The sequence below is a fragment of the Ictidomys tridecemlineatus genome, chromosome 5 (assembly GCF_052094955.1).
Source record: "Ictidomys tridecemlineatus isolate mIctTri1 chromosome 5, mIctTri1.hap1, whole genome shotgun sequence".
NCBI lineage: Eukaryota > Metazoa > Chordata > Mammalia > Rodentia > Sciuridae > Ictidomys > Ictidomys tridecemlineatus.
Window position 1 is genome coordinate 78,210,662 of NC_135481.1, and position 15,698 is coordinate 78,226,359.

General features: G+C 35.2%; 1 protein-coding gene across 12 annotated transcripts in view; it reads left to right on the forward strand.

Annotated features, from left to right (window-relative positions):
• Slc25a21 (solute carrier family 25 member 21) overlaps positions 1-15,698 on the forward strand; it is a 497,747-nt gene that overhangs the window by 434,373 nt on the left and 47,676 nt on the right. For all 12 annotated transcript variants that reach the window (XM_078050204.1, XM_078050206.1, XM_078050211.1 and 9 more), the window contains one exon: positions 10,678-10,744. In XM_078050204.1, coding sequence (XP_077906330.1) covers positions 10,678-10,744 — 67 coding nt within the window. The remainder of the gene's footprint in view (positions 1-10,677; positions 10,745-15,698) is intronic.

The window sequence follows — 15,698 nt, forward strand, 5'->3', positions numbered from 1 at the left end:
GAAAAGTGATAAGTCACTTACTGATCAGTGAGGCCATTGACACAAGCATTTTACCAATGTTATTCACCACTTTGCTTGTTTCTCAAATATCTTTTCACTTTTTCTTCTCTTAGCATTTCCCATCAATGTTCTGGTTCTTATATCATGCTAATGCTTTCCTTGGGCTGAACTGAGCAACATGTTTAGTGAGTCAAACACCCTGCCAACTTTCCAGGGAATGGAGCCATAGAACTACCTCCTAAATGATGCTGACAGCTAAACTAATCTTTTTGTATCTTAGAAACTCAAAGTTGTAGTTTATTTTAGACACATCAACAAAATTTAATTGTTGTGGTAAAATCATACTAAAGATTCAATTAAAATATGTGTTGGGGAAAACTTTAAAGAATTTCTCTGTACAACATATATTGAAAATGGTATGTTTTAGAGTAACAAATATATCCAAGTACCATATGCAGAAACTTAATTCAATTAATTCTCAGTAATGTATAATAAAAACTATATTGTTTGTGCCTGAAGACCTGATACGAGTTGAGTAAGGAAAACTTTTGTCGGTTTTATGTCAGAATGTTAACTAAAAGCTTTATTATGTTACACTAACTTGAAGTTAATTTGCTGCCTTTAAAATAAAATTTGTGTCAACAAACTCTTTTCAAGCTATTTTTCCTCTCCTATGAAAGATACCCATTTCCTCGCCCCTTGTCTAGTGACTAAATTAAAATGGCCCAAAGATGCCTGCAATTTTGTGAATTTGGAATTGCAGATTTTACATAACTCAAATAACAGAGCCATGAGACCCCACTCTTTCACTTGGATTCTGTGAACTGCTAAACTTGTGAAGAGTAAGTGATGCCAGAATAATGCCCTAAAGGTGTAATGGCAAGCTAGAATTCTGCCCTGGGATATGCCATCCATCCAGCAATGGTGGTGCACTTGTAACCCAGGGGCCCTTGTTGTTTTAATTACAGAGTCCATACCATATGGGTAAGAAACTTTGATTTGATAGCAGGAGAAGAAAGAGGATATTGTATGCTTTCAATCAGCTTTGTATTAGGAGACCCTTAAAGGGAAAACGATGTTAAAGAAAGAAGAAGGAAGAAAACAACAAACTAGCAAGATCCCTATTTCAATATAATTTGGAGAAAATTACTGATTTGGATTGGTCATGTTGCCAGAAGAGATGACTCAAGGCTTCCACACGAGAAATGGAAATCAGGAGGATGCCTGAAGCCTGAAATGAGAACAAATTGTGAAGATATGATTGACTGTAAGGCTTCAAAATCAACCATACAGAGATGAGCTTGGATCATTGCCCAGAACAGAACTGAATGGTGATGTTCATTTAGGTTCTGACTGTTGAAACAAAATAAAATGTAGTAATTGTGCTCTGTTAGGTATACAGACGTGTTAATGCTTTCCAATTTCCCCAACTGGGGATCTGGTGTCACTTTCCCTGTCGCTCCTATTTCATGCTTCACCGATGAGTATTATTGCTGCTCTGGACATTTACTGAATGCCAGGTTTTTGGCAGAGAAGTAGGATCCAGGTGAAAACATCCTTCTCATGCTGTGTGTGTACTGCAGGTGGCTTGGAAAATGGCTTTTCAACTTGAAATCATTTCTGTAATTGACAGTTTCAGGCTCATATAAATGTGCATCTCTATCCTGGCTTTCTCAGTTTAGAGTAACAAATATATCCAAGTACCGTATGCAGAAACTTAATTCAATTAATTCTCAGTAATGAATAATAAAAACTATATTGTTTGTGTCTGAAGACCTGATATGAGTTGAGTAAGGAAAATTTTTGTCAGTTTTATGTCAGAATGTTAGCTAAAATGTTTATTATGTTATACTAACTTGAAGTTAATTTGCTGCCTTTAAAATAAAATTTGTGTCAACAAACTCTTTTCAAGCTATTTTTCCTCTCCTGTGAAAGATACCCATTTCCCTGTTGCTGGACTCAGCTCATGAATCTCAGCAGTTTGAGTGTCAAACACTTTACCTTTGACCACCAGAGAAGTCCTCAGTTTCCATGGGCAGTAGATTTATACTTTGACCTTTTTCTCTCTTAGGAGGAAATATGTTTTGTTCACTATTTCTTTGCACGGTACTCAATTTCTCATGAATTTCTCTGTTGAAGTTTATATTAATCTTTCTGATAGACAACAGGGTTTGACTTTCTCTAAAGGTCAGTCATAAAATGGCCACTCTTCTTTCTTTCTCTGTGGGATCTACAAAGAAGAAAATATTCCACATTGTTGCTTCTAGAAGGTTTAGCCTAGCAACTCAGGAAATTTCCCAGCTTGCTTGTCGAAGTAGTCCAACTATACAAATTATTTCCAAACAAACAATTTCTACATACTAAATTAGAAAAATAACAGCAAAACCAACAAAGAGGTGACTCAGAGAGAAAAAAGGAGAGGCAGACAGACATGTAATTTTTCCACTTTTTTTTTAGTTTCTTTACCTGAGTCAGATTTTGAGAATGTTAAACCCTCCCCCGTCTACCCAGTGTTTACCACAAAGTCTTCAGATTTCAGGAGCTAAATGAAAGCAAGTAGCTTTTCTCCCCCATGTCATCTACATGGACTAAAGTTGTTGTCAGGTACTCAAAGTTTAATTAAGGATCTGCCTAGCTATCTGTTCTCTTGGTGTCTAAAATGCAGACTTTAAAATGGGGTAACCTAAAACTGGGCCCTAATAATGAAAGATGGCAGAAAGGTGTCTCTGCTGTCTCTTTGACTTTCAGCACACAAACCGGTGACCCTGGACACAAGCTGGAAACAACAGGAAATTCTGCATATCTTTACTTCCATACAATCAGCATCATTTCATTGGTTGTTCTATGATCTTGTAGCCACCTATATGTTCAAGAGTTTCACACTTTAAAAATGAAGGTGGGAAGAATGGGTAAAATCATTTTGTGGGGTTTGGCACAAATCTGTATTTCATATAAGCTTTGTGTGAGCTGTGTCTTTGAGAAAAACATGTGCAATGTACTTTTTGATCTTCATTTTATAGATGCACATAAGTACTACAAGGCCTGTTTGATTATTCAATTAAAAACAAATGTTATCCAATATTACATACTCTATGTCTACCAGGTTTGTGAATGAAAACTCTCATTAGTATATTTACCATCATGAGCTTATGGCTCTGAAGATTTGGTCCTCATGTTTGCTATATAACTTTGGTCTGCTAGCATCTCCATGTTCCATCTATGGTTTGAGGTCTCTTACAGATAATCATACTAATGTGCTATGGGCTTCCTGATTTAAAAAAATCTAAAAACATTTTTTTGACAATTAAAAAAATTTTAAATTTATTTGTTCTAATAAGTTATACATGACATCAGAATGCTCTTTGATTAATAGTACACAAGTGAAGCACAATTTTTCACTTCTCTGTTTGCACATGAAGTAGAGTCATACCATTTGTACAATCATACATGTATCGAGGGTAATGATGTTCATCTCATTCCATCATCTTTCCTATCCCCATGTCCCTTTCCTTCCCCTCCCTCCCCTTTGCCCAATCCAAAGTTCTAACATTCATCCCATGCACCCCTCATTATAGATTAGCATCCACTTATCAGAGAAAACATTTGGCCTTTGTTTTTTTTTTTTTTTTTGGAATGTGCTTACTTCACTTAGCATGATATTCTCCAACTTCATCCACTTAACTGCAAATACCATAATTTTATTCTCTTTTATTGCTGAGTAATATTCTATTGTGTATACATAGCACAGTTTCTTTATCCAATCATCTATTGAAGGGCATCTAGGTTGCTTCCACAGTATGGCTGTTGTGAATTGTGCTGCTATAAACATTGATATGGCTGCATCATTATAGTATGCTGTTTTTATGTCCTTTTTATGTCCTGTTTTTATGTCCCACTGAGGAGTGGGATAGCTGGGTCAAAGGTGGTTCCATTCCAAATTTTTTAAGGAACTCCATACTACTTTCCAGGTTGGTTGCACCATATTGCAGTTCCACCAACAATGTATGAATGTGCCTTTTCTCCCACATCCCCGCCAACACTTATTGTTTCTTATATTCTTGATAACTTCCATTCTGACAGTGAAATTAAATTAAATTAGTAGTTTTGATTTGCATTTCTCTAATTACTAGAGATGGTTGAACATGTTTTCATATATTTTTTGGATGATTGTATATCTTCTTCTGAGAAGTGTCTGTTCAGTTCCTTAGCCATTTATTGGTTGGGTTATTTGGGTTTTTATTTTGAGGGTTTTTTTTGGTATTAAGGTTTTTTGAGTTATTTATATATCCTGGAGATTAGTGCTCTATCTGATGTGTGTGTGGTAAAAATTTGCTTCCAAAATGTAGGCTCTCTCCTCACCTCATTGACTATTTCTTTTGCTGATAAAAAGCTTTTTAGTTTAAATCTATCCCATTTATTGATTCTCAATTTTGTTTCTTGCACTTTAGGAGTCTTATTAAGGAAGTTGGGGCCTAATCTGACATGAAGATTTGGGCCTGCTTTTTCTCCTACTAGGCATAAGGTCTCTGGTCTAATTCCAAGGTCCTTGATCCACTTTGAGTTGAGTTTCATGCATGGTGAGAGATAGAGGGTTAATTTCATTTTGCTACATATGGATTTCCAGTTTTCCCAACATCATTTGTTGCTAAAACCATTTTTAAACAATTTTCCCAGTCTCCTTCTAAGTGTTTTGCTAAACATTTAACAATTATCTTCTGTATGATTATGGTTTATGAATTATAATTTAAATTTTTTTCAGAAATGAGGTACTAATGGCTATACATATCAGAATGTATTTAGTTTTAGGTTCACAGAAGACAAATTAAAAGCAGGTAAAATAGTAAAAATTTACTTTTAATTTCACATAACCAGAAATCTGGATGTAAGATGCCAGGCTTGGTTAATTCAGCAGCCCAGAAATGTCATTTAGACTCAGGTCCTTTATGCTTTTCTGTTCTACTGCCCTTACCTTGTGACAAATGACAGCTCACACATACAGTGCACAGGCATCTCATGGAGCCAGGACAACATCCTGCAAAGAGGAGGAACCACTTTGATTCCCATGGTGTCTTTTTTTATGGAGGCTGAAAATCCAAGATTTCCAGTACATATCTTTGATGGTCCCATGGGCTAGGTTTGGGTCATATATCCATGCCTAAACCCCTCAATAGCAAGGAATGGGATTACTGTAACTGACTTGAACAATCCTGCTTCACCCCATGGGCAATAGAAAGGTTGATCTTTTGGATAATAAAAATTTTATTTTAATATTTAACATTATGTTTCAGTGCTTTATCATATTACATAATTTTATTTCTTCCTCATTGACAAAATTATCTTGACATGCTGCTTCTTCTTCTTTTTTTTTTTTTTTTTAGGGGGTACCGGGAATTGAACTCAGGGGCACTCAGTCACTGAGCCACATCCCCAGCACTATTTTGTATTTTATTTAGAGACAAGGTCTCACTGAGTTGCTTAACACCTCACTGTTGCTGAGGCTGGCTTTGAACTCATAATACTCCTTTCTCAGCCTCCTGAGTTTCTGGGATTACAGGTGTGCACCACTGTGCCCCGCTCTTGACATGATTCTTAAGGGCAAAATTTATCTTTAGGAAAAAAATTTTAATCTGTGGCCCGATTTTTTCTAATTCTTATACAAGCAGAATATATTTAATCAACAATTCAGAAGTTTTCACCAGAATGATCTTGTTCATCTTAGACCATTGCTATTAGTTATGCAGTCAAGTGTTTCACTTTACTTTCCAGCAGAATTGAATAAAATTCAGAATAAAGACCTGATCTTAATTTTCCTTTTCTAAAATTTCTTCCAGAAATAAAAAATGATAAGGCACTGTTGCAACATATATAACTTAGGTTTTTTTTATTAAAATAATTTGATTTCAAGCTGGGCATACAGCTCAGTGGTAGAGCATTTGTCCAGGATATATAAAGTCCTGGGTCCTGGGTTCAATACCCAGCACTGCAAAAACATAGTTGCATATCAAGAAAAACTTCTGTATATAGTATAACCTTATGGTCAAAGACATGGACTGTGAGAAGACAAAGGAAATTAAGTCACTGTACACCATTTGGCAATGATGTGATAGTAGGCTTCCTGAAAAAGTTGAGACTATTATATATACATACATCTATATATACTTATTATTAACATAGCAACTAGTATATAAGAAGCAATCAACTAATTTTGACTATTTTTACTTAAAATAATAGTAATAGAAGTCCATAAGAATTCAGGTTAATATTTTCTTACACAGGAGAGTTAAACTCAAACTTATACCTTTTAGAAGTAACAACTTTGAGAAACAAAATTATGAGGGCTACCATGGAGTTCATACTAAAATTTACTAAGAAGTCTTACAGTGACTCTTGTGTCTCTTCCAAAGGTTTCTCCTATTGATTTGGTACAGGTCAAAATTTAAAAGCCGGGTGGTGCCTTTTCTGTCTTATCAAGGAAAAGAGCTGCTGTCAATGCCACATAAACCTTCAGAATACCACCATCCAGCCAGCCAGCAAGTAGACTGAAGGTAGCAATTTGCTTCTGTAGAAATAAATGGGATGGATCATGTTAATATGGGTGCCACCAATTTCTTAATTCCTCTGATTATTGTCCTGAAAAGCAACATTCTGAATAGCAAACCAAAGCTACACAGAAGGATAATGAACAGTGCATATGGGTATATACTGCAGTCCTTTGGCAGGAAAAAAATAAAAATATCTCCTTCATAAAACATTACGGTTTCTTTTAAAAAAAAAATATGTGCATCACATTTTGCAAAAGGAAAACTTTCAATAAGTATTTAATCAAATCAGGCTAATAGTTTATCAGCTTGAGCTCTTGCTCACATTCTCTTGCCCACATTTTATATGTATCTCCTCTGATTGGCTCAAGGGTCAATCCTAACAGACAAACAAATCTCTTCTTATGAGAGGACGTGGCAAGGAACAGCCATTTTGATTGTAGGGTACATGAGGTTTACTTTCTGGGTCCAGGACTCTGGGCCATAAGTTACCAACCCAACTCAAACTCATTTAAGTAAAAAAGATAACTTATTGAAGACATTACTTGGTATCTCTTAGATTAGAGACAGAGGTAAAAACCAGATATTCAAAAAGGATCCAGATGTAACTAAGCATACAGAAATCTTGGCAGCAGAGTCACACTCACAATATAAAAACTCTCTTTCTTAACTTCTCCCTAAATAGTGTCTCCCTAAATAGTGACTTCCTTCTTTATTATCACTGCAGATTGCCTTTTTCCAAATGACCAAAAATATGACTGCCCCTGGTATCATAGTCTTATATCTTAAGGCTTTAACTACTCAGAGCAAGACTGACCTTTTCAGTTCAAGCCCCAAAATCCTGGAGAAAAACTCTAATAGGTCTAGCTTCAATTAAATTAAATGAAATAAAGAAATAGAGTACCATTTGGATCCATTTGAGTAAGGTGTCCAGTCAACCTGTACCTATAAGCTGTGTCATATTGTAATAATATGTTGGTTCCAGTGTTTTTTTAAAAAAAAAACTGGGCATGGCAGTTCTCCACAGTCTTGGTACTGGCCCCACCAACTATTCCATAGATGACTGCTGTCGCATGGATATACTTTGAAAACAATGCAAAGAAAAGATGGTTCTCACTTCCCATTTGATAGCAAAGCTGCCTACAGTCCCTGAGATTTTCCAGTTAAAACTGTTCATTTGCTGTTGGAAAGCTCAGGGTAGTGGAACAGGGGGTGGTGGTGATTGCACATGAAAGGAGCCAAGCAGAGAGAAGGGAAGGAGGGCACGTCAACGAAGCATCGCCAACATGAAGCAGAGGGCTCTGGACCTCCCAGCTCTTTTCAGATTAAATCCTTATGCTTCTTCCAGCTGCCTCTCTCTTCCCTCCTGCCTTACACCTCTTTTTAATATTTTCTCCAATCACTTTTAAAATGAAGTCCTTCTGTGTTACTTACAAGACTTCAGTCATCTTCCAGAGAAGCAGTGCTGTACTTGAGGCAGAAATCTGAAGTAAGGCAGAGTTTGTCCCTTTAGAAAAGTACTTGCCTGTGTCTTCTTGTTCTTTTTCTTAGAATAAAAGAATAGACCAATCATGGGGACCATTGAGTCCTTCCACTGTTGTGTACATCCCATCTACAGCATCCCATTGCAAGTGGTCATCCGGGGATGCTTGCACATGCCAAATTGTAACTGCACTTTTCAGGAAAGCCCATTCTATTTTTAGATAATTCTAACTATTAGAGATACTACTTCTTTAAGCTCCAATTGGCCAAAAATCTGTCTTTTCTTGTTGCTTCCACCTGTTGGTCCCAGACCTACCACCTGGAAACAAACAGAAAGGTCTAATATATTTCCTACATGCTTGCCTTTCAAGAGACCCATCATGTTCATCATATTACCCCATAAAGCTGTTCTTCTCCAGGCTAACCAACTTTTCTACCTGTAACTGTTATCTATCATATAGAATTTCAAGTCCCTCTATTAACCTGAACACTATTTTAAAAGCTTTACTTACTTTTATGTTCCTCTTCATTTTTCCCACATAACCAGGCATAATTTTTCAGATGTGGAAAGATCAGCACAAAAAGAACCAAACTAATAACTTCTTCCATTACAGATATAGACTGTCTACCAGAAAATCACATTAATCTTTTGGGAAGATCAAACCTATGCTTAGTCACTCTCATACTTAAAATTTAAAAATAATTTATAATGAAATATAGATGATAAAGAGGATTTAAATTTGATAAGTGTCTTGAGTAAATAAGTGTAGATGTGAGAATTTCAGGCATTGGTAGTTAAAATTGGAGTGGATGGGGGTGGGGCAATTCATGAACTCCCAAACCCCTTCAAATCATATGTCTCTGTTGCTTACTATCATAATACTAACATGATCCATTAAATCAAAGTAATGGGCAGATGTCAGCTTGGTAGGACATGCCTATAATCTCAGCAACTCAGGAGGCTGAGGCATGAATATCATGAGTTCTAAACCAGCCTCATTAACTTAGCAAGGCCCTAAGCAACTTAGCAAGACCCTGTCTCAAAATAAAAAATAAAAAGGGGGCTGGCCAACCTAGATGCCCTTCAGTAGATGAATGGACAAAAAAAAAATGTGGCATATATACACAATGGAATTTTACTCAGCAATAAAAGAGAATAAAATCATGGCATTTACAGGTAAATGGATGGCTTCGGAGAAGATAATGCTAAATGAAGTTAGCCAATCCCCCCCCAAAAAAAATGCCAAATGTTTTCTCTGATATGAGGAAGCTGATTCATAGTGGAGTAGGGAGGGGGAGCATTGGAGGAATAGACGTACTCTAGATAGGGCAGAGGGCTGGGAGGGAAATGGAGGGGCCAGGGGTTAGCAAGGATGGTGGAATTCGAGAGACATCATTATCCAAAGTACATGTATGAAGACATGGATTGGTATCAACATACTTTATATACAACTAGAGATATGAAAAATTGTGCTGTATATGTGTAATAAGAATTGTGATGTATTCCGCTGTCATTTATTTGTTTTAAAAAATCAATAAAAAAAAAAAAAGGGCTGCTGGAGTTATGGCTCAGTGGTAGAGTGTGCTTGCCTGGCAAGTGTAAGGCCTTGGGTTCAATCCTCAGCATGCATATAAATAAATTAAATAAAAGACCTATTAACAACTAAATTTTTTAATTTAAATAAATAATAAAAATGGCTGGAGATGTGGCTCAGTATTTAAGTGCCCCTTAGTTTAATCCCCAGGACCAATTAAAAAACAAAAGTGGCCCTATCTATAATCACTTATGGACTTGTCAGGATAACTGATTACCTCAGAAAACAATGTGGAATATTCTATTTAAATATTTTCAAGTTTAAAATTAAGATTTGGCCTGTGTATGAAGATTCCTGGGCAGAGAAATTTAAAATTTTGAATCCTAAAATCTAATAAGAAACAAGTTGTGACTTTTTAAAAGTCCAATCATAAGCATCTACCACTCATTGTAGTTTTCCCCTTTCTCTCTTTTATAAAGGTCTGAATCTATGTCCTTGGATCCCTCAACATTCTTAATGATAGCTGGCCTGCGTCCTACTAGACTGCATAACAGCAAGGGAGTTTGAAGATTCTAACTGCCCTTCCTGAAACTCTTCCACTTCCATTATGGAAGTAGAAAAATTATGACTAATTCAGAACAGGACTGGAAGCACTAATACCATAGACCCATAAACACAGAGCTTGTTATTAAAACTAAAATTGAAGATTTCATTACCTTGTTAGCCTCAAAAAAGTTCATTCTAGTGAATTTAGGAGTAGCCCTAACCTCACTGAATTATCAGAAGGGAAGAAATGCAAGACTGTTGACAGCTTGAAGCTACCCACCATACAACTGAGAAGATAAATTAATTCAAGACTCTTTAAAGTGAGAAGGGTCAACTTCACCTTGAAGGTATAACTCATGGTCATATTTAGCAATTTACTTAAGGGATTCCAGTCTCAGTGTCATTTATTCATTCTCTCAATATTGTAATCCTAGGAAACACAGAATTCATATCTTTAGAATTAAAACAAAGGAAATTTTCATGATTGGTAAATAATTAGGAAGACTTTATGATTTAACGGTGGAATTACCTATTTTCTAATTCCCTTATTTATATTAATTTTTTTTCTCTAACAGGTTGTTTGGTTTTTACAAGGGAATTCTGCCACCCATCTTAGCTGAAACACCAAAAAGAGCAGTGAAGGTAAGCATGGTATGCCTTCCCACCAAGTGAAAATAAGGTGTAGTAACAGCCTCAGCATTAAAATATCCCACAATAAACAAGGGGAAAGTAATAAGACTTAAACATAAAACACTAAAATCTTTAATGCAGAAATTATAGCACAATGTTTATTATAATTAGATTTGATCAATCTCTCAAATATATGTATCAGTTTGTAGATTTTTTTTAGGTAAATGTACTCCCTTCTAATAAGGAAATTATGCAAAGGACACAGTGGTGAATGAAATTCATGTAATCAAACCACAGAAACCACAAAATAGCTTGGGCCTTTTCTCAAAGCGATTCAGACATTTTCCTTTGGAGCAGTAATTATTAAAGAAAGAGAAGTAGAAAAACCTTCTTCCCCAAATCATTCCCATCTTATAAAATAGACTATATTTCTTTGTATATGATTCTTCTATAGCATATTTTTTTGGCATGTCAGCTTTATTTTTACCTTTAGTCTCCTCTTAAAGTTCTCCATTCTGGTACTTAAAAATTATTATTTCCACTGCCCAGACTTCCATTTCTTTAATCACTTAACTGTGGAAGTTTATGTACTATTTCCAGTTGAATATCTGATTAGTAGCAGAGAGATGTTCCAGAGCCTCCTAGGATTAAAAAACTATAGCTGCATTTTTTTTGTATGTTCTCTCGGACAAAAATTCTGATTACAGTGTCTGACTGGCATTGCTCCCTTACCCCCAGAACTGACATAACCAAATAGGGCTTTGTCTTTCAACAAAAATAGCATATACAGACATATTTCCAACTTTGTGTCATTTATCTTAATGACATAAAGATTTTTCACATTCCCAATTTATATTCCCAATATTCCTGAAAGGCAAGAAGGAACACCTTAAAAACTTTTGCTAAATAAGAGAAGGGAATTACTGTGTTAAAAATTATTATGAAATAACTAAACATATATACACAAACATCAAACTTTTACATTATGTTAAAATAGTAATTTGGCAGAATTTAATTTTGGGTAGAGAATTCAGAAAACAAACCTTTAAAACATAATTTCTCTATAAATTTTTCCTCTTTGTTGCTATAGTTTTATGATTTTATATTATCACTTCAATACAAATTTCATTATAAGGATCTGAATTGCAATACAGAATCTGGAAAAAGTTCACCAAAGTACACAAAAGGGCTGAATTGAATTATGAAATGGCTTCACTTGATAAAAGATTGCCCAAGTAAACAAACAGAGCAGAGTTCCTGTTCAAAAAGAAAGTCACTTTGTCTCCATGGAATAACATATTCATGTGTTCAGTATTTTGCATGTATAAATAAAGTACATTATAATTAGAGATTTTCTTGAAATATTTTTAATACCATATATTAAAGAAAATTTAAACTTTAAGAAGATTAAAGTTTATCAACACTGAGCAATCTTTCACAAGGAAAAATGAAAAGTTAAGCTTTACAAAACTGAGTTAGTCTGTACTTTAAAAAAAAATAAAAATAAAAAAGAAGCAGTGTTTCATGCCAGAACAATGGTTAACAGATGAACTTTTGGGCAACTGGATATAGTGTATGTGTCCCAGACATCTTGTTTCAAGTAGATTTTACCTTAAAATTATTGAGACATATGGTAAGTCCGTTGGCTTTTTAAGTATAACTTGGAGTTAAGTGTATCTTTGCCAGATGGATAGCACTAGTTTTTTCAACACAATTTATAAAAGCATTCATTTTATAGATATTTATCTTAGGATTTGTGAGGAAAGCAATCACCTGATTGTAGTAATTTCATACATCATAAACTGCTTCATTGTATGTCATCAAAGTTTACTTCAGAAAAAAATATTCTGATACTCTGTGTGTGTATGTGTCCATACATGCATGCACTGTGTATTCATTCTTCAGTGTGGACACTTCAGTTGCAGTTGGTACCATAATCAAAACCAGACTATTTTAAGTTTGTAATTTATTCTTTGAAATTATATTTATCATTAAAATAATAAGACTCACTGATGCTAAATAAATGAAACTTTCCCATTCTCAAATTAATATGTAATTAGTATTGCAATTAGAAAAGGGAAATGAAAATCTCAGAAGAAAACAACTGGTCTCAGAGATAGGAGAAGTATATTCCAGGTTCCTGGGTTTAGTCTTTAACTTCACAGGTCCATAAATACCATTTTTCCATGTTCAGATTTTCAAAGACTACTTTATATTAACCAAACTCATATTATGAGATATTATGAATTGTGAAGGATATTTGCTCTCTATGATATACCCACACTTATGATGTCTACACATAGTAAATATTCAATTGAATGAATTAAACAGAGAAAGAAACAAAGAAATTTATAGAAAGAAGTCGAGAGAGAGAGAGAAAGAGAGAGAGAGAGAGAGAGAGAGAGAGAGAGAGAGAGAGAGAGAGAGAATTTGTTTACCCAAATCTCCATATCAACTCTTCTGAGTATCTGGAGGGCCAAGACTTCTATTTCTAGTCAAGCTGGAGTTACAGAGACCAGATTTACTCTACCACCTGAAACAACAAGACAGAAATGAAAAAAAAATAATATATATATATATATATGAAACAACAACTTTCAAGGCACTGGAATCAGACAAGGAATTGTAGTAATAACTAAAACAAATGAGATGAGCCCTGTGATGACCACAGCTTAAGCCTTGAGAGTGTTTACAGGCTTAAAGATGGGAGGGGAAATAAAAGTAGAGCCCAGTGGACTCCCTGGGTGGTAAAAGAGCTGAGAGAGTGGGAAGAACAAAGGAGCTAGAGCTCACAGGACAGAGTACCAGCCAAGAGCAAGCTATGCAGGAAGACAACTCCTGAGATTGCAGAAGGTCCCCCCTCAAGTATTCAGCTGAATATGACCAGTGCACACCTGTAAGGACACCGCCAAGAGTTGGGAAAGAACTGCACAAGAGTTTTAGAGGGACACTGCTTAGCAGACACACAGGTCTGGGAGTAGTGCCTGTACCTGCCAGCTAAATTAGAAAGCATCAAAATTCAAAAGGCATTGAAAGGATATTTAGAAGCATCGTGCCTCAGAATTAGCCCTAAATTGAGCACTACTCAGATCCCAGTTGTTAAAAGTAACACTCAAATGGTTCAAACTGCACAAATTGAAAACAAAGGGGAAGATGGAGAACTGGTTTAGCCAGGTAGAATGTACCAATGTACCCATGTCCTCTGTCCTACCACAGTGTGACACTTCTCCAGGAAGGACATGGTCAATAAGTCCAGCCAGATCACCAATTTCTGCGTATTATTATAGGTTATATACAGCAAAATTAATTTTGTATTTGATATGAGTGGATATGAATGGTTTCAAAACTCTTTAGCCATACATTTGCTTGACTTTGGTAAAAACTTTATGTTGACCTTTTGGATTTCATACCTAGAGTGCAACCTCATATTTTATATGACTGTGTACTTTTATCAGTCTATGCTTTAGCTAATGTTTTGGCTGAGAAATTATTAAGAAATATCATGTCCAACAATCAATAAATGGGAAAATGAACTAAAGAAGTGTGTCTCAAAAAAGAAACACAAATTGCCAACATATATGTGAAAAAAATGTTCAACATCCTTAGCAATCAGGGAAATGCAAATCAAACCTCACTGGGACTTCACCTCACACCAGGTGGAATGGCAATCATTAAGAGTGCAAATAATAAATGCTGGCAAGGATGAAGAGAGAAAGGGAAACTTACACACTGTTGGTGGGGTTGTAAATTACTCCAACCACTATAGAAATTAGTGTGGTGGTTCCTCAAAAGACTAGGCATGGAACCACCATATGACCAGCAATACACTCCTCAGTATTTATTCTAATGAATTTAAGTCAGCACACTACAGTGATACATACATACCTGTGTGGGCAGCAATGCAATTTGCTATAACCAAGTCATGGGACCATCCTAGGTGTCCACTAATAGATGGATGGAAATGTGATGTATCTATTCACAATGAAGTTTTACTCAGTCGTAAGGAGGAATTAAATCATGACATGGGCAGGAAAATGAATAGAACCAGAAAACATCATGCTCAGTGAAATGACCCAGACTCAAAATGTTAAGGAGCATGTTTTCTCTCATATGTGCAAGCCACAGAGACAAAAGGAATAAAAAAGGTATCTCACAAAAATAGAAAGGAGTCCAGTGGAGTAAAGAAATGGGACTAGGGAGAAGGAGCAGGAGAAGAAAAGGGAGGTGTTGGGAAATGAAATCAACCAGATTATGTGATGTGCATGTGCAAATATATTACAATGAATCCCACTATTCTGTGTAACTATATCATCAAAATTGAAAAAAATAAATATCATGAAAGCCATAAAGGAGTAGTATTATATTAACAGGAATTAAAATAACAGCTGATCTATTAGTTCCTAAGGATATAAATCTAGTACAAAATCTCCTAAGCTTTAAACATGAGACACATCCTGTAAAATATTTCTTGAACAGATAGATGGATGAATAATTGGATGTTTTTAATGAACATTGATTTCAAATTACAATGAATATATTTATATTATTTTACTTTTGTTAGAAATCTATTTTTAAAAGATTTGGTTTTCCCTTTCTGGAGTAATTGTTTTTATTTCTTTCTTTCTTTATTTATTTTTATTTGTTCTAATTAGTTATGCATGACATCATACACAAATAGATATTGTTTTATTTTGTATCCAGACAACTATATTTTGGTTGCAAAAGTAAAAATTAAAATGCATTTTTTTAGCTTTACCTACTATTTGCTTATTAGAATATGTGAGGTGTTCATTACTTTTGAATTTAGTACCTTAACAATTTATCACTGTGACCTGTAAGGCTTCTTTATTCTCAGGAACCTGAATCATTTCATCCTAGTCATTCACCAAAAGTTCCATCATGACTGCTAGTGGGTGCCAATCAACTAGTCTAGCTTGGTTTTTAATAACCTTAGAGATAGGGAAAT